The 23,335-nt window shown below is 68.0% G+C and overlaps 1 protein-coding gene across 2 annotated transcripts in view; it reads right to left on the bottom strand.

Moving 5' to 3' along the window:
* Positions 1–21,536, bottom strand: part of FES (FES proto-oncogene, tyrosine kinase) — a 34,290-nt gene extending 12,754 nt beyond the window's left edge. The window contains exons 1-12 of one of the 2 annotated variants that reach the window (XM_039493041.1): positions 21,444–21,536; positions 16,333–16,612; positions 13,298–13,471; positions 11,794–11,890; positions 9,815–9,998; positions 6,335–6,472; positions 4,709–4,832; positions 4,192–4,313; positions 2,336–2,522; positions 1,653–1,736; positions 631–840; positions 80–202 (exon numbers count right to left, since the gene is read on the bottom strand). In XM_039493041.1, coding sequence (XP_039348975.1) covers positions 80–202; positions 631–840; positions 1,653–1,736; positions 2,336–2,522; positions 4,192–4,313; positions 4,709–4,832; positions 6,335–6,472; positions 9,815–9,998; positions 11,794–11,890; positions 13,298–13,471; positions 16,333–16,557 — 1,668 coding nt within the window. In that variant the 5' untranslated portion in view covers positions 16,558–16,612; positions 21,444–21,536. Of the gene's footprint in view, positions 1–79; positions 203–630; positions 841–1,652; positions 1,737–2,335; positions 2,523–4,191; positions 4,314–4,708; positions 4,833–6,334; positions 6,473–9,814; positions 9,999–11,793; positions 11,891–13,297; positions 13,472–16,332; positions 16,613–21,443 lie in introns of those variants that run through there. The other variant, XM_039493040.1, reaches the window with a different exon arrangement.
* Positions 21,537–23,335: the final 1,799 nt, after the last annotated feature.

Raw genomic sequence — 23,335 nt, 5'->3', positions numbered from 1 at the left:
GATACACCCAGCCCCCTGGGGAGCCCTTCGCCCCGACGCCCAGCCCCCGGGGAGCTGTACAGTGGGGCCAGTGTGGTACCTTGGGGATGGCCTTGGCCAGGACGACTCCGCTCTTCTTGGTGATGGGCTGCCGGGTCTGCAGGAAATGGTCGATGAGCAGCGGGATGGTGCGGAAGCCCTCGCCCTCCAGCCGGTACATGTCCTAGGAGAGGTGGAGGCTCTGGGATCTCATGCCGCCCCTGCCCTGCCCTCCCAGCCCTGCTCACACACTCCCACCCCGCCCTGTATACACCCCCAAGCCTCCCCCCCATACACCCCCACAGCTCCACCCACACCCCCTCTGCTCCCCATTCCAGGCACAACCCCAGCTTGCAGGGCCGCCTGGGGATGCCCGGCCCAGGGGCGCATTTGTGAGTGGCAGGAACCCGCCCCCGCCTCACTTCACAGGTCCTCCAGCACCCCCCCACCCCTGGGCACTCCCCCAGGAGCCCTGCCCAGGCTCTGCCCGGCAGGCCGGGGTGGTATGTCCCGGCTGGGGGGGCAGGGCTGCTGCAGGATGGCCCCGGAGCTGCCCGCAGAGCCGTCTGCGCTGCCCATGTCAGCACCCTCCCTGTGCCCGGCCCCACTCACATCGCAGGCCTGGATGATGAAGTGCCGGGGCTGCCCGTCCCACAGCACACTCAGCACCTGCTCCTGCTTCCCCTGGCTCTCCCGCACCAGGAAGTCCCCGCTGTGGAGCAGCAGCTCCTGCACCTCCGCCCGGGGGATGGCGCCGTGGTACCAGGCCTGCTGGCACAGGGGCTTCTGCACTTCGGGGAGGAGCGGCAGTGGGGGCGGCACCTGGGACACAGAGTCGGGGTAAGCGGGCTGGGCAGGGGACCCCGTCAGCACCCACGGGGGCTGCCCAGAGCAGCGGCTGCAGCAGGGACATCCAGGCCCCCTTCTCCACACAGGCTGTGGGGCTCAGGTGGAGGAGGGGAGGTGGCACGGGGAAGGAGAGGGCAGGAGAGGGGTCGGGCGGGGGCCGGGCTGTGGGGTGGGGAGGGGAGGGAGAAGGTAGTGGAGCGGTGGAGGGAAGAGGAGAGGCAAGGTTGGGGCAGGGCAGTGAGGCGGGGAGGCAGTGGTGTGGGGAGGGCAGGAGGGGAGGAGAGTGGAAGGGGAAGCAGTGGTGTGGGGCAGGAAAGAGACGTGGGATGGGAGGCAGTGGTGTGGGTGAGGGGAGGGGAGGCAATGGTGCAGGAGGAGAGGGGGAGGGGGAGAGAAGGCAGTGATGTGGGGGAGGGGAGGCAGTGGTGCAGGGGGGAGGGGGAAAGGAAGGAAGGGGAGGGGAGGCAGTGACACGGGGGAGGGAGGGGAAGGAGGAGGGAAGAGGAGGGGAGGCAGTGATGTGGGGAGGGGAGGGAGGCAGTGGTGCAGGAGGAGAGGGGAGGGGAGGGAGGCAGTGATGTGGGGAGGGGAGGCAGTGGTGCAGGGGAGGGGAGGGGGAGAGAAGGCAGTGATGTGGGGGAGGGGAGGCAGTGGCGCAGGGGAGGGGAGAGGAAGGAAGGAGGAGGCAGTGACACGGGGGAGGGAGAGGAGAGGGGAAGGGAGGGGAGGGGAAGAGGCAGTGATGTGGGGGAGGGGAGGGGAGGCAGTGGCGCAGGGGCACTCACCGAGTACTTGGGGCGGAAGATGCCCGAGATGTGATTCCTGAGGGTCTCCAGCGCGCTGGCTCCTGGGCGCTCCGGCTCCAGCTCCTGCCAGGGGGCAGAGGGGGGCTGAGCCGTGTGGCTGGGACGTCCCATGCCCGGGGGCAGGAATGGCCTGGGCTGGGCACTGCCTGGGCTGGACTGTGGCCAGGTGCCCGTGGGCTGCACCTGGCAGGGCAGCCTCACCACACCGCAGCACCCACATTTCTTAGCAAGGCCAGTGCCCTGGGCAGGCACTAGGGCCAGGCTGCCCGAGTGTCCCCCACTGTCACCAAGGCGCAGGTCAGGGCAGGAGGGGTGGGGCAGGCCGGGGTGCTGGGGTGCAGGGAGGGGAGCTAGAAGGTAGAATAGGGTAAGGCACTGGGGGTGGCGGGGAGCTGGGGGTGGAGTGGAGTGGGGCAGGGCAGGGCACTGGGTGTGGCAGGGCCCTGGGGCGGAGTGGGGCAGGACAGGATGCTGGGGGTGGCGCAGGGCAGGGCGCTGGGGTGGAGTGGGGCAGGGCACTGGGGCGGAGGGGCAGGGCAGGGCACTGGGGGTGGCGGAGTGCTGGGGGGGTGGAGTGGGGCAGGGCGCTGGGGGTGGAGTGGGGTAGGGCGCTGGGGGTGGAGTGGGGCAGGGCACCGGGGCCCGGCGCGGGGGCGACTCACCGTGGAGGAGAGCGATTGCCTGTCGTCCTGCAGGGGCAGGGCTGGAGGGGGGGCGCTGGAGCCCAGCTGGTCCAGCTTGCGGCGCAGCACGTCCCGCTGGACCTGCAGCTTGGCCTGGGCGCACAGGGAGACCTGGAAATGCAGCTGCGCCTCCTGCAGAGCCTGGCGCTTCCCCAGCAGGTGCACCCTGTGCCAGACAGCAACAGCCGCGGCTCACAGTGGGCAGCCCTCCCCGGAGCGCCCCGCCCCGCCCAGAGATCCCCGCCCGCCCCAGAGCGCCCTTCCCCGCCCAGAGATCCCCGCCCGCCCCGCCTGCCCCGCCCAGAGATCCCGCCACCCCGGAGCGCCTGCCCCGCCCAGAGATCCCCGCCCGCCCGCCTGCCCCGCCCAGAGAACCCCGCCGCCCCGGGAGCGCCCTGCCCCGCCCAGAGATCCCCGTCCTGCCCGGAGCGCCCCGCCCAGAGATCACCGCCCGCCCCGGAGCGCCTGCCCCCGCCAGAGATCCCGCCGCCCCGCCTGCCCCGCCCAGAGATCCCGCCCGCCCCGAGCGCCCGCCCAGAGATCCCCGCCGCCCGGAGCGCCCGCCTGAGATCCCGCCTGCCCCGAGCGCCTGCCCCGCCCAGAGATCCCCGCCGCCCCGCCTGCCCCGCCCAGAGATCCCGCCCGCCCGGAGCGCCCTGCCCGCCCAGAGATCCCGCCCGCCCCAGAGCGCCGCCCCGCCCAGAGATCCCCGCCTGCCCCGGAGCGCCCTGCCCTGCCCAGAGAGTCCCACCCGCCCCGGAGCGCCCTGCCCCGCCCAGAGAGCCCCGCCCGCCCAGAGCGCCCCGCCCAGAGATCCGCCTGCCCCGGAGCGCCCTGCCCTGCCCTGAGATCCCCGCCTGCCCCGGAGCACCCTGCCCCGCCCAGAGATCCCCACATGCCCCGGAGCGCCCCGCCCCGCCCAGAGATCCCTGGCCACCCCGCCTGCCCCGCCCAGAGATCCCTGGCCACCCCGCCTGCCCCGCCCAGAGCTCCCCGCCCGCCCCGGAGCGCCGTGCCCCGCCCAGAGATCCCCGCCCGCCCCAGAGCGCCCCGCCCAGAGATCCCCGCCCGCCCGGAGCGCCCGCCCCGCCCAGAGATCCCCACCCGCCCCAGAGCTCCCGCCCGCCCAGAGATCCCCGCCCCAGAGCTCCCGCCCGGCCCGGAGCTCCCACCCGCCCGCCTGCCCCGCCCAGAGATCCCTGCCCGCCCGGCCCGGAGCTCCCGCCCACCCCGCCTGCCCCGCCCAGAGATCCCGCCGCCCGGAGCTCCCGCCCGCCCCGCCTGCCCCGCCCAGAGATCCCGCCCGGCCCGGAGCTCCCTGCCCGCCCGCCTGCCCCAGCCAGAGATCCCGCCTGCCCGGCCCGGAGCCCCACCCCAGAGATCCCGCCCACCCTGTAGCCTTGCACCCGCCCCTCCTTCCCGCCCAGAAATCCCTGCCCACCCAGCCCAGAGCTCCCGCCCAGAGATCCCCGCCACCCCGGAGCTCCCACCAGCCCCACCTGTCCCACCCAGAAATCCCTGCCCGCCCGGCCCAGAGCTCCCGCCCAGAGCTCCCGCCCACCCTGTAGCCCTGCACCCGCCCCTCCTGCCCCGCCCAGAAATCCCTGCCCACCCACCCCAGAGCTCCCGCCCAGAGCTCCCGCCCACCCCGGAGCTCCCCACCCGCCCCACCTGCCCCGCCCAGAAATCCCCCCCCACCCCGGAGCTCCCCACCCGCCCCACATGCCCCGCCCAGAAATCCCCGCCCGCCCCTCCTGCCCTGCCCAGAGGTCCCTGCCCACCCCACCTTGCCCAGAGCTCCCCCAACTCACTGCTCCCCCCAACCCCCATCTCACCGCTCCCGGGGCCTCACGTTCCGCTCCTCGCCCAGGAGCTCGGCCTGCAGGTCCTGGACACGCTGCCCTTTGCTGCTCATGGCCTCCGTGGCAGTGGCTAGTTCCTCCTCCATGGCTGTCCCCTGCCGGGCCTGACACCCGAGCCGGCCGGTGGCTGCCCAGGGTCCCCTGCCGGGCCTGACACCCCCCGGGGGTTCGGGAGCCGGCCGGTGGCTGCCCAGGGGTCCCCTGCCGGGCCTGACACCCCGGGGTTCGGAGCCGGCCGGTGGCTGCCCAGGGTCCCCTGCCGAGCCTGACACCCCCCGGGGGTTCGGGAGCCGGCCGGTGGCTGCCCAGGGGTCCCCTGCCGAGCCTGACACCCCCCGGGGGTTCGGGAGCCGGCCGGTGGCTGCCCAGGGGTCCCCTGCCGGGCCTGACACCCCCCGGGGGTTCGGGAGCCGGCCGGTAGCTGCCCAGGGCCCAGTGCTGCAGCCCTCCCAGAGCCCCTCACGTCCTGGTGCCCGCCCGCGCCTGGTACACACGTGTGCTGCACACTCTCTATTGTCAGCTCATTCAGCTGCAGCTCGTCGGCCTCCAGGTCCTCGCTCTCCTCCAGCAGGCTCTCGTCGAACGTCAGCCTGGGCGGGATCTCGCTCACACACCTAGGGGGACAGTGCTCTGAGCATGCCTGCAAGCAGCCCCCGGCCTGGCTGCGCACACAGGCCTGGGGCAGGAACGGGGAATCCCTGCTGCCTTTCTGGGCCCTGCCCTGCCAGTGTCCACCCCCGGGAGGGGGACTTGTCCAGCATGTTTATGAATCTGGTGGGTGCCAGTTTCCCCCCACTTTGCAGTGTTACGTTTGCTCTTGGGGGCAGCGCAGGCCATGAGGGGAGGGTGTGGCTGGCTGGGCCGGGGCTGGAACCTACTGAAAGTGACCCCGCGGCAGTGCCGAATCCCAGAGACCAGGACCTAGCAAACCACCCCGCAGCAGGGAGGGCCCAGCTCGAGAGCAGGGGCCTGAGCTGGGACAGGCAGGGCACAGGGTGGGCTCTGGGGAAGTGGCTGCTCTCCCCTGGCACTAAGGAGCCCAGGAGCACCAGAGCCCCATGGGGGTTGCTGCAGCCTGGCTGGGGCATTGTGCTGGGATGGCCAGAATGGCTGGTGCTTCAACCTTGGCTTCCCTGTGCTGTCCTGAGGCCTTCGCGCCCCAGGAGCCCTGCAACTCCTGGCTGGATGAATCAGAGAATCACAGACTATCAGGGTTGGAAGGGACCTCAGGAGGTATCTAGTCCAACCCCCTGCTCAAAGCAGGACCAAACCCAACTAAATCATCCCAGCCAGGGCTTTGTCAAGCCTGACCTTAAAAACCTCGAAGGAAGGAGATTCCACCACCTCCCTTGGTAACCCATTCCAGTGCTTCACCACCCTCCTAGTGAAAAAGGTTTTCCTAATGTCCAACCTAAACCTCCCCCACTGCAACTTGAGACCATTGCTCCTTGTTCTGTCATCAGGTACCACTGAGAACAGTCTACATCCATCCTCATTGGAACCCCCTTTCAGGTAGTTGAAAGCAGCTATCAAATCCCCCCTCATTCTTCTCTTCTGCAGACTAAACAATCCCAGTTCCCTCAGCCTCTCCTCATAAGTCATGTGCTCCAGCCCCCTAATCATTTTTGTTGCCCTCTGCTGGACTCTTTCCAATTTCTCCACATCCTTCTTGTAGTGTGGGGCCCAGATGAGGCCTCACCAATGTCGAATAGAGGGGAATGATCACGTCCCTCGATCTGCTGGCAATGCCCCTACTTATACAGCCCAAAATGCCGTTAGCCTTCTTGGTAACAAGGGCACACTGCTCACTCATATCCAGCTTCTCGTCCGCTGTAACCCCTAGGTCCTTTCCTGCAGAACTGCTGCCCAGCCCCTTGGTCCCTAGTCGGTAGCAGTGCATGCGATTGCCTCGATCCCTGGCGACCGCCCCAGACCCTGCTCCATGGGACTCGTGGGGGGAAGCAGGCAGCTGGAGCCCAGGAGGCAGGGAGGCTGGGGGCCCCACCAGAAGGCAGAGCGGGGCCCTTGGGAGTGGTTCCTCCAGGGGGCTGTTCAGAAGTGGGGCGTAGCTCCGCGCCTGGGGGCAGGGGGTGGGGGGTGGGCGCAGGGTCTGTACCTCTGCTGCTGGAGAAAGCTGTCGTATTCTGTCGCGGGGTCGATCGCCTGGATGGCGTGGGCGATTTCCTGGTGCACGGAGCCCACCTCCTCCTGAACCAGGCTGCTGACCTCGGCGTACTCCTGCAGAATCTCCTTCCTGTGGGGCACAGGCACCAGAGCTCGGACCCCAGCCAAAGCCCCCAGCCAGGCCTGCCACTGACAGTGCCGGGAGCCCTCTCCCCCGGTGGCCTGTGCCTATTGGGAGGGTGAGCCCCCTGGGGCACCTGCACAAGGAGCCCTGAACCCGACTCCCCGAGTCTCACCCTGTCAGCCCCACAAACACACATGATCCCCCCACGACTGAATGCAGCTGCAGTGGGAGCTCGCGGCCTGAGCGTGCTCATGTGCACTTGGCAGCTGCCGTGCTCTCTGTGCCCTCCACTCTGCCTGCATCCCTGGCACTGCGGCTGCACAGCCGAGGGCAGCATCCCTGCCACATGTATCGAGGGACAACGGCATCTTACCAGGGCTTCCTGCACCCGGGCACCCCTGGGCCCTGCCCACCCCCTCCGCCCTGCACTGGGCACCCTCTGGGCCCTGCCCGCCCCCTCCGCCCTGCACTGGGTGCTGCCCTGCGCCCTGCCCGCCCCCTCCGCCCTGCACCGGGCACCCCCTGGGCCCTGCCCGCCCCCTCTGCCCTGCACCGGGCACCCCCTGGGCCCTGCCCGCCCCCTCTGCCCTGCACTGGGTGCTGCCCTGAGCCCTACCCGCCCCCTCTGCCCTGCACCGGGCACCCCCTGGGCCCTGCCCGCCCTCCACCAGGCACCCCCCGTGAGCCAACTTCAGCTGGGACCACATCTCTGGTGGCTGAGACCCCAGTCCCTCTACTCCCATCACCTCCGAAATCCCCCCTTCACCTGCAGCCCTCCCCCCATCGCCCGGGGGCCCCACCCCCACAAGCCCCCCTCACCTGGGCCCCTCCCCATCGCCCGGGGCCCCACCCCCACAAGTCCCCTCACCTGTGCCCCTCCCCATCACTCGGGTCGCCACAAGCCCCCTTACCTGTGCCCCTCCCCATCGCTCGGGGGCCGCACCCCCACAAGCCCCCCTCACCTGTGCCCCCCCAGCCACTACCTGGGGGGTTGACTAAACGCAGCAGTGTGCCCCCCCTTGCTGCCCGCCCCCCGCAGTGGCCAGTCCCATGGGACACTTCACCCCTCGCATGGTGCTTTGAGCGACTTCGCCCCCAGGCACTGTGGCTGGGCCGGGCGCCCCAACCTGCAGGGCCCGGGGCCCCAGCCCCTCCCACCAGCCCCTGGACCAAGGCAGATTTGAAAGGCAGCTCAGTGACCCCAACGGAACGGGGTGGGGGGGTTGGAGTTGGGGGAAGTGTGGGAGTGGCAGGGGTGTGAGCGGCGGGGGCTGGGCATGCCAGCGGCAGGGGTGCACATGCCAGCGGTGGCAGCGGGGGTTGGGGATGCCAGGCGGGGCTGGGTATGCCAGCAGCGGGGGTGGGGATGCTGGCGGCAGGGGTGGGTATCCTGGCAGCGGGGTGGGGGATGCGGGCGGTGGGGGCTGGGTATGTCGGCGGCGGGGGTTGGGGATGCCGGCGGTGGGGGCTGGGTATGCCGCGCGGGGCTGGGGATGCCAGCGGGGTGCTGGGGATGCCGGCGGCAGGGCTGGGTATGTTAACAGCTGGGGCTGGGATGCCGGCGGGGGTGGGGATGCCAGCGGGGTGGGATGCTGGTGGAGGGTGGGTATGCTGGCGGGGGCTGGGGATACCAGCAGCAGGGGTGCTGGGGTGGGGATGCCGGCAGGGGCTGGGTATGTTGGCAGGGCTGGGTATGGCAGCTGGGGATGCCGGCAGGGGTGGGGATGCCGGGTGGGGATGCCGCGGCAGGGCTGGGGATGTTGGCAGCTGGGGATGCCGGCGGGGGATGCCGGGGATGCCGCGCAGGGCTGGGTATGTTGGCAGCTGGGGATGCCGCAGGGGATGCCGGGGGTGGGGATGCCGCGGCAGGGCTGGGTGTGCCGGCAGGGGTGGGGATGCCGGCAGGGGTGGGGATGCCGGCAGGTGGGGATGCCGCGGCAGGGCTGGGTATGTTGGCAGGGTGGGGATGCCGGCAGGGGATGCCGCAGCAGGGCTGGGTGTGCCGGCGGGTGGGGATGCCGGCGGCAGGGCTGGGTGCCGGCGGGTGGGGATGCCGGCAGGGCTGGGTGTGCCGGCGGGGGGGGGGATGCCGGCGGCAGGGCTGGGTATGTTGGCAGCTGGGGATGCCGGCAGGGGGGGGGGATGCCGGCGGGCGGTGGGGATGCCGGCGGCAGGGCTGGGTCTGGTGGCAGCAGGGGATGCCGGCAGGGGATGCCGGCGGGTGGGGATGCCGCGGCAGGGCTGGGTATGTTGGCAGCTGGGGATGCCGGCAGGGGTGGGGATGCCGGCGGGGGTGGGGATGCCAGCGGGGGTGGGGATGCCGGCGGGGGATGCCGGCAGGGCTGGGTATGTTGGCAGCTGGGGCTGGGGATGCCGGCGGGGTGGGGATGCCGGCGGGGGGGATGCCGGCGGCAGGGGTGGGTATGTTGGCAGCTGGGGCTGGGTGTGCCGGCGGGGTGGGGATGCCGGCAGGGCTGGGGATGTTGGCAGCTGGGGATGCCGGCAGGGGATGCCGGCAGGGGATGCCGGCGGCAGGGCTGGGTATGTTGGCAGCTGGGGATGCCGGGGTGGGATGCCGGCGGCAGGGCTGGGTGTGCCGGCAGGGGTGGGGATGCCAGGGGGTGGGGATGCCGGCAGGGGTGGGGATGCCGGCGGCAGGGCTGGGTATGTTGGCAGCTGGGGCTGGGGATGCCGGCAGGGGTGGGGATGCTGGCGGCAGGGCTGGGTGTGCCGGCCGGGGGTGGGGATGCCGGCAGGGGATGCCGGCAGCAGGGCTGGGGTGGGGATGCCGGCAGGGCTGGGTGTGCCGGCGGGGTGGGGATGCCAGCGGCAGGGCTGGGTGGGGATGCCGGCGGCAGGGCTGGGTATGTTGGCAGCTGGGGATGCCGGCAGGGGATGCCGGCGGGGTGGGGATGCCGGCAGGGCTGGGTATGTTGGCAGCTGGGGATGCCAGCAGGGGATGCCGGCGGGGTGGGGATGCCGGCGGCAGGGCTGGGTATGTTGGCAGCTGGGGATGCCGGCAGGGGTGGGGATGCCAGCGGGGATGCCGGCGGCAGGGCTGGCAGCTGGGGCTGGGGATGCCGGCGGGGTGGGGATGCCGGCAGGGGGGGGGGATGCCGGCGGCAGGGCTGGGTATGTTGGCAGCTGGGGCTGGGGATGCCGGCGGGGGGTGGGGATGCCGGCGGGGGGTGGGGATGCCGGCGGCGGGGGGGGGTGTGCCGGCGGGGGGTGGGGATGCCGGCGGGGGGTGGGGATGCCGGCGGGGGGTGGGGATGCCGGCGGCAGGGCTGGGTGTGCCGGCAGGGGGTGGGGATGCCGGCGGGGGGTGGGGATGCCCGGGGCTCTTACAGGACGAGCGCCATCTCCTGGTGCAGGCCATGCAGGGAGCGGTGCAGGGCGGGCAGCGCCTGCTGGAAGTACAGCGTACGGTGCAGCTCGGCAGCCTTGATGGCCAGCACGTACTGGTTGTGCAGGGCGTAGAGCTTCCACTGGCTCCGCACGTACTTGTCCTTGGCCTTGTCCCGGTCCTTGTCTGGGGGGAGAGCGGCAGCTGGGGAAGTCCTGGGAGGGGCCCCCCAGCCCGATTCCCCGCGGCCCCTGCCGGCGGGAAGGGCGCGCTACCGTAGCCAGGTGTCCAGTTTTTGACTGGAACTCCCGGTCGAAAAGGGACCCTGGCCGTCAGGCTGTTAAAAGTCCGGCCAGTGGCCCGGCAGGAGCCCGGGGCTAAGGCAGGCTCCCTGCCTGCTCTAGTTCCGCGCGGCTCCCGGAAGCAGCCGCCAGGTCCCTGGGGTCCCTAGGTGCTGGGGCAATCAGGGCCTGAGAGGCTTTGTGCGCTGCCTCTGCCCTGAGCGCCGGCTCCACAGCTCCCATTGGCCCCAATGGGAGCTGCAGGGGGTGGTGCCTGCGGGTGCAAAGGCAGCATGCACCGTGCTGAACTGCCTGGCTGCCCATGTGCCTTGAGGCACCCCAAGCCCCCGCATGCACCCCAAGCCCGGGACCAGCGTGGAGTCCCCTTCCACATCCCAAACCCCTCATCCTTGGCCTCACCCCCAGCCGGAGCCTTCACTCCCCCTTCCCCAGCCCAGTGAAAGCGAGTGAGGGTTGGGGAGAGTGTGTGGGGGGGGGGGGGGATGGAGCAAGGGGGTGGGGCCTCGGAGAAGGGGCCGGCAGGGGTGTTTGGTTTTGTGTGATTAGAAAGTTGGCTACTCTAGGGAGCGCAGCCCGGGGGACTGGCCGGGGGTCACAGACCAGAACAGCAGGCAGGGTTGGGAAGGTGTGAGGAAGTGGATTTTCCCTTGTTCTGGTGAATGTGAGTCTTGTTGTTTGCATGAATGCCGTGTGCACCTCAGTTTCCCTGTGTATTGCACCAGTGTCTATGTGGTGGGAATATGCGTGTGACCTTTGTGGGGGTCCCTCCAGCTGCCTGCAGGGATGCTGTGCCCGCCCCTCGGTAACCTGAGACCCAGGAGGGGGATGCGACCAGGTGACTCTGGCCCGGGAAGGGAGACAAAGGCCGGAGGAGGAGAAGGAGAAACGGGCAGGGCAGGGGCCAGGCAGCTGGAAGCGTCAGTCAGCTGGCTTGGGGTGCAGGGGGCTCTCCCCCCCCCCAAGATGGGCTTGGCTGAAAGTCACTGATTTCTGTGCTAACGAGCTCTGCCCTACGCTGTGTTCCTGTCCACTAATAAACCTTCCATTTTACGCTGGCTGAGAGTCACGTCTGACTGCGACGTGGGGGGGCAGGACCCTCTGGCTGCCCCAGGCCCCCGCTGGGGTGGACTCGCTGTGGGAAGCGCACGGAGGGGCAGGGGATGCTGAATGCTCCAAGGAGAGACCCAGGAAGGTCGAAGCCGTGTGAGCTTCTTGCCCTGGAGCCAGTCTGCTCCCAGAGAGTCCTGTGGCACCTTATAGACTATGCGCTTTCGTGGGTGAATCCCCACTTCATCGGGTGCATTCACCACGAAAGCTCATGCTCCAATACGTCTGTTAGTCTATAAGGTGCCACAGGACTCTCTGCTGCTTTTACAGATCCAGAGTAACACGGCCGCCCTCTGATACTCTGCTCACAGAGAGGAGGCTCCCGCAGGGTCCTGGCTGGCTGCATAGGGGGCAGTGCCAGAGCATCGCCCGGGGACTCTGTGACAGAAGGGCCTTGCTGGCAGCCGGAGCCAGGGGGTGGCAGAGCCGCAGGGAGCTTGGGGGTCAGGCCTGGCCTCAGGCAGAGCAGCCCCATTACTGGTGTCCCGAGCATGCTCGGTGCCCCCCTCAGTGCCACTCACCCCAGCTCAGGCTGGGAGCAGCGTGGGGCAGGGGTGGGGCAGGGCACCCACCTTTGCTGGCCTCCTGGAACTTGCGCTTGGCCTGGGCACTGTCCCGGGCCAGGCTCCGGTACTGCGACTTCAGCTTCTCCAGCTCTTGCTGGCTCGTCTGTGAATGACACAAGCACTTGGTGTGAGGGGCATAACCTCATCTGCCCCACTGCAGGGGCTGGGCAGAGCCCCAAGGGAGATGCCTGGGGGGCAGGACAGAGACCAGAGGGGTGATTGGGGGGCTGGGCAGAGGCCAGGGCAATGCGGGGGATGGGCAGAGCTGGGGGAGGTCGTGGGGGGGAGAGGCAGATCCAGGGAGGCTGTGGGGTGCAGGCAGAAGCCGGTGGAGATAGTGGGGGCAGGTAGAGCCTGGGGAAGCTATGCGGGGGCAGGCAGTCATGGAAGTCCAGGGGCTGGGCAGAGCCAGGAGGTCAGAGGGGTGGCCAGAGGCCGGAGGACATAGTGGGGGTGGGCAGAGCTGGGGAGGGCATGGGGTTGGGTAGAGCCCAGGGGAGACAGTGGGGGCGAACAGAGCCATGGTGGGGGCAGGCAGAGCTGGGGGAGGCCATTGGGGGCAGAGCCAGGGGACAGGCAGAGCCCAGGGAGGTCGTGGGGGTGGGCAGAGCCCAGGGGAGATAGTGGAGGGCGAACAGAGCCATGGTGGGGCGAGCAGAGCCAGGGGAGGCCATGGGGGCAGGCAGAGCCGGGGGGGAGGGCGGGCAGAGCTGGGGGGAGGCCATGGGGGGGCAGAGCTGGGGGGGCGGGCAGAGCCCAGGGGAGGCCGTGGGGGGGCAGGCAGAGCTGGGGGAAGGCCTTGGGGGGGGACGGGCAGAGCTCAGGGGAGGCCGTGGGGGGGCAGCCACAGCTAGGGGGAGGCCGGGGAGGAAGGGAAGAGCCATGCGGGGCAGGCACTGCTGGGGGAGCCAGGGGCGGGCAGAGCCAGGGGGTTTGGCAGCGCCCAGGGGAGGCCATGAGGGGTGGGCAGAGCTGGGGGAGGCCGGGGGCCGGGTGGAGCCCAGGGGAGGCCGGGGGCAGGCAGAGGCCGTGCGGTGGCGGGCAGAGCCCAGGGGAGGCCGGGGGGGCAGGCAGAGGCCGTGCGGGGGCGGTCAGAGCCTAGGGGAGGCCGGGGGGGGGCAGGCAGAGGCCCTGCGGGGGCGGGCAGAGCCCAGGGGAGGCCGGGGGGGCAGGCAGAGGCCCTGCGGGGGTGGGCAGAGCCCAGGGGAGGCCGGGGGCGGGCAGAGCTGGCAGAGAGGTGGCCGGAGCCAGAGGCTCCTCGCTCCCTGCAGACTAGCCCACGCCTGGTTCAGCGGGCAGCCCGGGAATGAGGGTGCCAGGCTGCAGTTGCCCCAGGGAAGAAGGCGTCTCCCAGGCGAGGAAACACCCGACCCCATGGCAGAGAGGGCCTCCCACCTGCCACTCCACACTGCCCCCAGCTCCTCTGGGGCTGGCCGGGCGCCCTGGAGCAGCCCCAGGGGTTGGGGGGTCGCTGGGGGCCCTGCTGGTGGGGGCACTGGGCCCTTCGTACCCTGACGTAGTCCTGGTTCAGCTGCTGCCACTGATCGTTGTAGGCTTTGCGGAGCTGCTGCTTGTCACGGATCAGCAGGCTCAGCTTGTTCAGGGGCCCAGCGGCCAGGTCCTCCGCATGGCGCCGCAGGATCTGGCTCAGCACCTCCGTCTGGTTCGCCAGCACCCACCAGGACTGCCAGGAGAGGGGAGAGCTCAGGGGGGCTGGCAGCATGGGGGCGCTTGGGGGGCTGGAAACACGCGGACGCTCAGGGGGAATCAGGGGACCTGGAAGCACAGGGGGGCTGGAAGAAAAAGAGGGAGCTATGGGGGACTGGGAGTGTGTGGGGGAGGCTGTAATGTGTAATAATTGGAGATATACCAATCTCCTAGAACTGGAAGGGACCTTGAAAGGTCATTGAGTCCAGCCCCCTGCCTTCACTAGCAGGACCAATTTTTGCCCCAGATCCCTAAGTGGCCTCCTCAAGGATTGAACTCACAACCCTTGGTTTAGCAGGCCAATGCTCAAACCACTGAGCTATCTCTCCCCCTATCCCTCCCATGCAGGCAGGGGAGCTCGTGTGGCAGAATATGGGGGAGCCCAGGGGAGGGCAATGGGGGAGCCTGAGCAGACTCCAGGGGCCCAGCTGGGATCCGGGGCTGACTGAGATCTCTGACCCAGGCCCTCTTGGTGCCGGCTGGCAGAGGGCACAGAAGTGCCCGGGGGTAAGTGAGCCCCTGGGGCAGCAGGTACATACTGGGTCACCCCAGTGTCCCATGAGGTCTCTACTGAACGCCTGGCTCCCACTGGCCGCCCTCCTTGCGAAACTGCAGTGCGGCTACCACAGCAGGAGCTCCAGAGCTCTCCTGATAGCGATGTGCCCTGGGCCTGGGGCTGAGCTGTCGGTCCGTCTGTGTCTGTCTGTCTGTGTATATGTGTCCTGAGCCCTTCAGGGGCCATGGGGGCGCCCATTTAGTCTGAGCACCGGGCTAATCAAGTGAGGGTAAAGTCTCCGGGGGAGACCCGCCCTGGCCAGGAAACCCAAGCAGCAGGGGCTAGCCGGGTGGCAAGTGCAGCCAGTGCACTTTTGGATGCTGCCTGTAGAGACAGACAACGCCTGGATCCTTCCACCGAGGCTGCAGGCCGACAGCGGGTTGCCCAAGAGCCGACGCTCACAGCCCAGCCTGGCTGTCAGGCAATGGAAGGGTCTTGGGGGAGCGTCTTCGCTGATGCTATGACGTGGGTTGATTAGCTAGGTCCGGGCTCTAGATGTGAGTTCACATTTGACCCGGAGCCCTTTGTTCCCACTATTCCTGCTTGTTCTCCTTCGAGTCTGTTAAACAACCGTCTGCTTTCCGTCTCTGGCGAAGCGCCGGGGTCTGCGGGGTAACGGCTAGGCCAGGGGCTCTGCCTTTGGGACCAAAGGAGCTGGGCGTCCTAGGAGGGTCCCCACTGCACGGCACGGCCGCGCCTGGCCTGGGCCTGGGCCAGCTGACTCTCGTGCGGCATGGGCTGCCGGACTATGAAATCGCAGTGCAGATGGCTGGAGTGTGGGCTTTGAAACGGGGGGGCTCCAAGCCCAGCTCTCCGACCCAAGCCCAAACACTGCCAGTGGTACCCACAGCCTGTCAGCTGACCCGGCTCTGAGGCTTGTCCCCAGGGCTGGGAGATGCTCATAGCCTAGGGCTGGGGGCTGGTGCTAGCCTGGAAAGCGAGAGTGGTGTTGGGCTGGAGCCGGAGCAGGGGGTCGGGGAGCTGAGGGCAGGTGGGAACGAGGTGCCCACAGCCCTGGGTACCGGCGGGAAGCGTCACAGCAGGGCTGCAGGTACCTGCTGTGCTGCGCCCAAGGGCACTCAGGGATGGCTCCAGGCCCACCCCCAATCAGCAGCACCTCTGCAGGCCCAGCCTGGCTCAGAGTAAAGCCCGGGGAGGGTGGGGGGGGCTTTCACTTGCCTTTGCACTTCCTGAGTCTGGCCCACAGCATCAGCTAGACCCCTCAGAGCTCCAGCCAGCGCCTCCCCCCCGGGGCCCAGGGTAGCCAGAACCGAGCACGGGGAGGGGGCCCAGGGTCCTGCGATGGCCCCACAGTACTCAGGGCCCTGGGTGTGCTGGCTGCCTTCTGAACCCTTGCACAGCCGGGTTCTGCTGACACCCACCCCAGGAACAGGGAGGCACAAAGGGGTTTCTGTTGGGGTCTTTGGAGCTAGCACGAGCCACAGCCCGCAGCGTGCCAGCTCCCCCGGCCCCTTTGCCTCCTCCAGCTCGGCTCGCCAGGCCGTGCCCGCAGCGTGCCAGCTCCCCCGGCCCCTTTGCCTCCTCCAGCTCGGCTCGCCAGGCCGTGCCCGCAGCGTGCCAGCTCCCCCGGCCCCTTTGCCTCCTCCAGCTCGGCTCGCCAGGCCGTGCCCGCAGCGTGCCAGCTCCCCCGGCCCCTTTGCCTCCTCCAGCTCGGCTCGCCAGGCCGTGCCCGCAGCGTGCCAGCTCCCGGCCCCTTTGCCTCCTCCAGCTCGGCTCGCCAGGCCGTGCCCGCAGCATGCCAGCTCCCCCAGCACCGATGCCTCCTCCCGCTCGGCTCGCCCGCCCGGGCCCGCAGGGTGCCAGCTCCCCCGGCCCCTTTGCCTCCTCCTGCTCGGCTCGCCAGGCCGGGGCCGCAGCGTGCCAGCTCCCCCGGCTCCTTTGCCTCCTCCAGCTCGGCTCGCCAGGCCGTGCCCGCAGCGTGCCAGCTCCCCCAGCTCGCCAGGCCGTGCCCGCAGCGTGCCAGCTCCCCCGGCTCGCCAGGCCGTGCCCGCAGCGTGCCAGCTCCCCCGGCTCGCCAGGCCGTGCCCGCAGCATGCCAGTGACCCGGACTGCACAGCACACTGCCGCAAAGGGACCCGAGCTGGGAACAGGTGCGGATGGGCTGCTGTTCTCCAGGGGACCCATTCGGCTGGAGACGCCCAGCCCCTCTCATGTCTAACTGAGGCTGCAACACCTGGCATTCTGCTGCCCAGGGGTCAGGGGCTGGATGGCTGCAGGGTCTGGGCATACAGACCTGACCCAGCCTGGGGCAGGCTTCCTACCTCGCTGATCTGGCTTTTGTAGTCTCCTGGTGGGGGCTGCCCGAAGCACTCCTGCTTCTCCAGCTGGCAGAACGCGTTGTGCAGCAGGGCCGCGTACTCCCTGTCGCTCTTGGCTCGCTGCACCATCCACTTCTTCATCAGCTCCAGGAGGCGCAGCTCAGAGTCCTGCAGCTGCAGCAGGGCGCTGTGTGCCTGGGGGCCGCACAGCTCCGTCCCGAAGCCCATGGTGCTGGCCACCGAGAGCCAGATCCTCCCCCCGAGACCGCAGGTGGGGGCGATGCTGTTGGAGGCCATGAGTAAAACAGTAACCAGAAAACGCCCCTTCCCCCGGCACTGTGAACCGTACACCAGACCCCTGAGCCACTGCCCTGCGCCCCGTCCCCACGCCCGCTGCCCCGTCCCCTGGCGCTGTGTGAACCGTACGCCAGGCCCCTGAGCCACTGCCCTGCGCCCCGTCCCCTGCGCCCCGTCCCCACGCCCGCTGCCCCGTCCCCTGGCGCTGTGTGAACCGTACGCCAGACCCCTGAGCCGCTGCCCTGCGCCCCGTCCCCTGCGCCCCGTCCCCACGCCCGCTGCCCCTTCCCCCAGCGCTGTGTGAACCGTACGCCAGACCCCTGAGCCACTGCCCTGCGCCCCGTCCCCACGCCCGCTGCCCCGTCCCCTGGCGCTGTGTGAACCATACACCAGACCCCTGAGCCACTGCCCTGCGCCCCGTCCCCACGCCCGCTGCCCCTTCCCCCAGCGCTGTGTGAACCGTACGCCAGACCCCTGAGCCACTGCCCTGCGCCCCGTCCCCTGCGCCCCGTCCCCACGCCCGCTGCCCCGTCCCCCGGCGCTGTGTGAACCATACACCAGACCCCTGAGCCGCTGCCCTGCACCCCGTCCCCTGCGCCCCGTCCCCACGCCCTCTGCCCCGTCCCCCGGCGCTGTGTGAACCATACACCAGACCCCTGAGCCACTGCCCTGCGCCCCGTCCCCACGCCCGCTGCCCCGTCCCCTGGCGCTGTGGGAACCATACACCCGACCCCGGAGCCACGGCCCTGCGCCCCGTCCCCACGCCCGCTGCCCCGTCCCCTGCGCCCCGTCCCCACGCCCGCTGCAGTTTCCCCAGCTCATTTGCCTGTGGTCAGGTCCCCTTTGCATTTTCCAGCTCGCCTTTCCCGCGTTGGTTTTTGGGAGGGTCTGAATCGTTCCCCAGTGGACTGCTGCCCGACACCTGGCTGTGCAGCCCTGGGGGCAGGGGTTTAGGGCACAGATCCCAGGGGGAATCTGGACGAGCAGCCTTGGCAGTGAGGGGATTTGGGGCACACCCCCATCGGGTGATCTGGCCACGCAGTATGTGGCTAAGTGACCACCCTGGGTCGTGGGTTCCGGGGAGACGTGACCGACTGGACAGTAGTGACACTTGGACACAGCCCCACAAAATCTGATTTGCAAAATGGATTCAAATCGGGTGAAGGGTGTTAGCCTCATGTGTGAGCACCCGGGCTGGGAGCAGCTCTCGGGGCAGGGCTGCTCCGAGGTCACAGAGGGAGGAAGTGCTGGGTCAGAAATAGATTCTGGTTTTGCTGCTACTCGCTGAGCCCCAGAGCGAGCAAGGGAGCCCCACGCAGTGCATGGGAGGATGCTCCCCTCCCCCAAGCCACCAGAGTCTGGGGCGAGGGGGCTCCAGCCCCAGCATCTGGACACACTGGAGAGGGAGGCACCCAGCCCAGCCTCAGAGGGGGGCAAATGGCTGCAGTCCTGGGCTCTCCAGGGAATACTGCAGGCTTGGGCTGAGCCCCACAGCCCCAGGGCAGGATGAGCTGGGGACAGCATGGGGCAGGGTGTGCTGTGCCTCAGCAAGTTCGCAGATGACACTAAGCTGGGGGGAGAGGTAGATACGCTGGAGCCTCGGAGGGTAGGGACAGGGTCCAGAGTGACCTAGACAAATTAGAGGATTGGGCCAAAAGAAACCTGAGGAGGTTCAACAAGGACAAGTGCAGAGTCCTGCACTTAGGACGGAAGAATCCCATGCACTGCTACAGACTAGGGACCGAGTGGCTGGGCAGCAGTTCTGCAGAAAAGGACCTAGGGGTTACAGTGGACGAGAAGCTGGATATGAGTCTGCAGTGTGCCCTTGTTGCCAAGAAGGCTAACGGCATATTAGGCTGTATTAGTAGGAGCATCGAGAGAAGTGATTATTCCCCTCTATTCAGCACTGGTGAGGCTGCACCTGGAGTACTGTGTCCAGTTTTGGGCCCCACACTACAGAAGGGGTGTGGACAAATTGAATCATAGAATCATAGAATCTCAGGGTTGGAAGGGACCTCAGGAGGTATCTAGTCCAACCCCCTGCTCAAAGCAGGACCAAACCCAACTAAATCATCCCAGCCAGGGCTTTGTCAAGCCTGACCTTAAAAACCTCTAAGGAAGGAGATTCCACCACCTCCCTAGGGAACCCTTCCAGTTCTTCACCACCCTACTAGTGAAAAAGTTTTTCCTAATATCCAACCTAAACCTCCCCCTCTGCAACTTGAGACCATTACTCCTTGTTCTGTCATCTTCTATCACTGAGAACAGTCTAGATCCATCCTCTTTGGAACCCACTTTCAGGTAGTTGAAAGCAGCTATCAAATCCCCCCTCATTCTTCTCTTCTGCAGGCTAAACAATCTCAGTTCCCTCAGCCTCTCCTCATAAGTCATGTGCTCCAGCCCCCAATCATTTTTGTTGCCCTCCGCTGGACTCTCTCCAATTTATCCACATCCTTCTTGTAGTGTGGGGCCCAAAACTGGACACAGTACTCCAGATGAGGCCTCACCAATATCGAATAGAGGGGAATGATCACATCCCTCGATCTGCTGGAAATGCCCCTACTTATACAGCCCAAAATGCCATTAGCCTTCTTGGCAACAAGGGCACACTGTTGACTCATATTCAGCTTTTCGTCCACCGTAACCCCTAGGTCCTTTTCTGCAGAACTGCTGCCCAGCCATTTGGTCCCTAGTCTGTAGCAGTGCATGGGATTCTTCCGTCCTAAGTGCAGGACTCTGCACTTGTCCTTGTTGAATCTCGTCATATTTCTTTTGGCCCAATCCTCTAATTTGTCTAGGTCCCTCTGTATCCTATCCCTACCCTCCAGCGTATCAACCACTCCTCCCAGTTTAGTGTCAAATTGGAGAGAATCCAGCAGAGGGCAACGAAAATGATCAGGTGGCTGGAGCACATGACTTACAAGAAGAAGCTGAGGGAACTGGGCTTATTTAGTCTGTAGAAGAGAAGAGCGAGGGGGGATTTGATAGCTGCTTTCAAGTACCTGAAGCCGGGTTCCAAAGAGGATGGAGCTCGGCTGTTCTCAGTGGTGGCAGATGGCAGAACAAGGAGTAATGGTCTCAAGTTGCAGCGGGGGAGGTCTAGGTTGGATATTAGGAAACACTATTTCACTAGGAGGGTGGTGAAGCACTGGAATGGGTTCCCTAGGGAGGTGGTGGAATCTCCTTCCTTAGAGGTTTTTAAGGTCAGGCTTGACAAAGCCCTGGCTGGGATGATTTAGTTGGGGTTGGTCCTGCTTTGAGCAGGGGGTTGGACTAGATACCTCCTGAGGCCCCTTCCAGCCCTGATAGTCTGTGATTCTTGGAGGCTGTGGCGAAGGGCTGGGAGCCCAGGGGGCTCAAGCTAGCTGAAGCTCTGGGGGGCTGAGAGGAGAGAGCAGCTCACCAGTGAGTAACAGGCGAGCACAGACAAAGCCCCAGGGGTGAGAATGTGGGTGGGCAGAACCTGCCAGGGGAGTAGCACTGGCACCCCAGCCCCCGGGGCAGCCTGAGGCCCAGCCCAGTCAGATGGTGCTGCATGGACATTCGCCACTGGGTCAGGGGGCAGCCCCTCTATATGGCGCTGAGGGGCCCTGTCTATAGGGCACTGGTGGGGGGGGCAGCCCCTCTATATGGCGCTGAGGGGCCCTGTCTATAGGGCACTGGGGGTGGGGGGCAGCCCCTCAGTACGGCGCTGAGGGGCCCTGTCTATAGGGCACTGGTGGGGGGGGCAGCCCTCAGTACGGCGCTGAGGGGCCCTGTCTATAGGGCACTGGTGGGGCAGCCCCTCAGGCACTGGGGGTGGGGGGCAGCCCCTCAGTACAGCGCTGAGGGGCCCTGTCTATAGGGCACTGGGGCTGGGGGGCAGCCGCTCTGTACGGCGCTGAGGGGCCCTGTCTATAGGGCACTGGGGGTGGGGGGCAGCCCCTCAGGGCACTGGGGTGGGGGCAGCCCTCAGCACGGGCGCTGAGGCCCTGTCTATAGGGCACTGGGGTGGGGCAGCCCTCAGTACGGCGCTGAGGGGCCCTGTCTATAGGGCACTGGGGTGGGGCAGCCCCTCAGCACGCGCTGAGGGGCCCTGTCTATAGGGCACTGGGGTGGGGCAGCCCTCAGTGCGCTGAGGGGCCCTGTCTATTGGGCACGGGGGGGGGGGGGCAGCCCCTCAGTACGGCGCTGAGGGGCCCTGTCTATAGGGCACTGGGGTGGGGCAGCCCCTCAGTACAGTGCTGAGGGGCCCTGTCTATAGGGCACTGGGGGTGGGGGGCAGCCCCTCAGTACGGCACTGAGGGGCCCTGTCTATAGGGCACTGGGGGTGGGGGGCAGCCGCTCTGTACGGCGCTGAGGGGCCCTGTCTATAGGGCACTGGGGGTGGGGGGCAGCCGCTCTGTACGGTGCTGAGGGGCCCTGTCTATAAGGCACCATGGGGCAGTGAGCCCCCAGCTCTCCCCTGGCATCTCTGCCACAGTCACCTGCTGGCATAGGGCCCTGAGGAGAGGGGCCGGAGCTGCTGGGGCTGCTGGGGAGGGGAGACCAGCGGCTCCTGCAGAGCCCGGGCTGGGGTGCAGAGCGAGGCAGAAAGGGAAACTCAGTCTGACCCTTTTCAACTGGAGCCGGCAGGGAGGGAGTCGTGTCCCCAGCGCTGCCCGCTCTGAACTGCATGCTCAGGAGGCGCCCAAGCCAGAGCTCCCAGCACTGAGCCCTTCTCCCGGGGGCAGGCGCTGACAGGAGGGGCTGGGGCTGGGCGCGACGTGCCCCGTGGCTGAGCCTTAGCCTGGGACAAGGCTGTGAGAAAGGGCACACACCCCCCGGCGCTGACTCACGTGTCTGCAGTCCCAGCTCCCGGGAAGCAGGGGAGTCCCGGTGAATCCCTCGTGGCGCTGGGCTCCCTGGCAGCTCCCTGGACACTGCACAACCCCAGCTGAGAAAGAGGAACAGGAAATGCTGCACTGACCAGCAAACCATTGCAAGACTTCCCACACTTCCTGCTCCCCTCCCAGCCCGCCAGCGCCTGGCTGCGCCGTCAGCCCCCTGCAGAGAATAGCGGGGCTGGGGGGCCGGGACGCATCCTGGGCCCCGCCAAGACCTGCCAATGCCCCGCCTGCTCCGGGGGAATGGCACTGACCCCCCCGCCCGTTCACTGGGGGGCACCTGGGGGAGGCTGCGATGAGCCGAAGGAAGAGAGAGACAGGAGTTCCTTGGTGCTTCAGGGAATCCTGCTGGGCCCCACAGCCCTGGGGGGGTGGGCAGGGTGCACTGTGCCCCAATGCCCCCCTTCTTCAGCCCCGAGCCCTCATGCCACCCCCAAGCACTGCTCCGGCCCCATCCCAACCCCCAGACAACTGGGCAGCCGCACTCCCTGCCGAGAGCCAGACAAGCCCCATGGGCCAGGGCAGCACCGAGTCCTGCATGCTAGTCCCAGGGCTCAGCCAGCCCAGGGCTACATAATGCAGCCCTCGCCTGCTCCCTTGCCGGGGCTCGCCGGGACCCTCCCAGCCCAGGCCTGGCCAAACTCAGCCCTTTCTATAACCCCTCCTCTCACTGGCCCCTCTTCAGTCACCCGGCCTCTCACTGGCTCCAATGCGTCCATCGCTGGCACCAAGGAGCCTGCAGCTGGGGGCGGGATCCAGGGGGCAGGACGCCAAGGGCCCAGAGCCGAGGGGCAGGACGCTGAAGGCCCAGAGCCCAGGGCAGGACGCTGAGGGCCCAGAGCCCAGGGCAGGATGCTGGGGTCAGGACTCCCTGGCAGCCTGGGCGGGATCCTGGGGGTGGGACGCCGAGGGCGGGATCCTGGGGGTGGGACACCAAGGGCAGAATCCTGGGGATGGGACGCCGAGGGCCCGGAGCCAAGGGCGGGATCCTGGGGGTGGGACACCAAGGGCAGAATCCTGGGGCAGGACGCCAAGGGTCCAGAGCCCAGGGCAGGACACTGAGGGCGGGATCCTGGGTGCGGGATGCTGAGGGTGGGACATCGAGGTCCCGGAGCCGAGGGCAGGATCCTGGGGGCAGGACACCAAGGGCCGGAGCCGAGGGCAGGATGCTGGGGGGCGGGACACCAAGGGCGGGATTCTAGGGGCAGGACACCAAGGGCCGGAGCCGAGGGCAGGATGCTGGGGGTGGGACGCCAAGGGCAGGAGCCTGGGGGCGGGACGCCAAGGGTGGGATCCTGGAGGCGGGACGCCGAGGGCCCGGAGCCAAGGGCAGGATCCTGGGGGCAGGACACCAAGGGCCGGAGCCGAGGGCAGGATGCTGGGGGCAGGACACCAAGGGCAGGATCCTGGGGGCAGGACACCAAGGGCCGGAGCCGAGGGCAGGATGCTGGGGGCGGGACGCCAAGGAAAAAGCTCACTGGCCTTGACTCAGTTCAGTGTCCGAGCACAGAAGGGCCAGGGGGCTGGGCAGAAAGGAGGGTTTCCTGTGGCCAAGCTCTGAGGCTGCTGCAGAACTTACCCCAGACAGGAATTAGCCGTCTCTGGCTTCAGGCCAGGATATGCCGTTTGGAGCCAGCCATCACTCTGAGCTGTCAGGGCCTGGCTACGGGCTGCAAAGTGAGGGGCAGAAGCCCCATCTGACCGGGCAGAGGCCCTGCATAGACGTGAGCTCCTGGCGCATCTGGCTACCACGCTGCCCGCCAAGCTAGGCTGTCAATGGGGCCAGGTTCGAGCCGCTCAGCTGGCCGCGGCCTTGCAGAGCCAGATGGGGAAAGGAGGCCAAA

Source organism: Mauremys reevesii, linkage group 10 (genome assembly GCF_016161935.1).
Source record: "Mauremys reevesii isolate NIE-2019 linkage group 10, ASM1616193v1, whole genome shotgun sequence".
Taxonomy (NCBI): Eukaryota; Metazoa; Chordata; order Testudines; family Geoemydidae; genus Mauremys; species Mauremys reevesii.
Note: the sequence above shows the minus strand (reverse complement) of the source record. Positions and strands in the feature narration are given on the sequence as shown.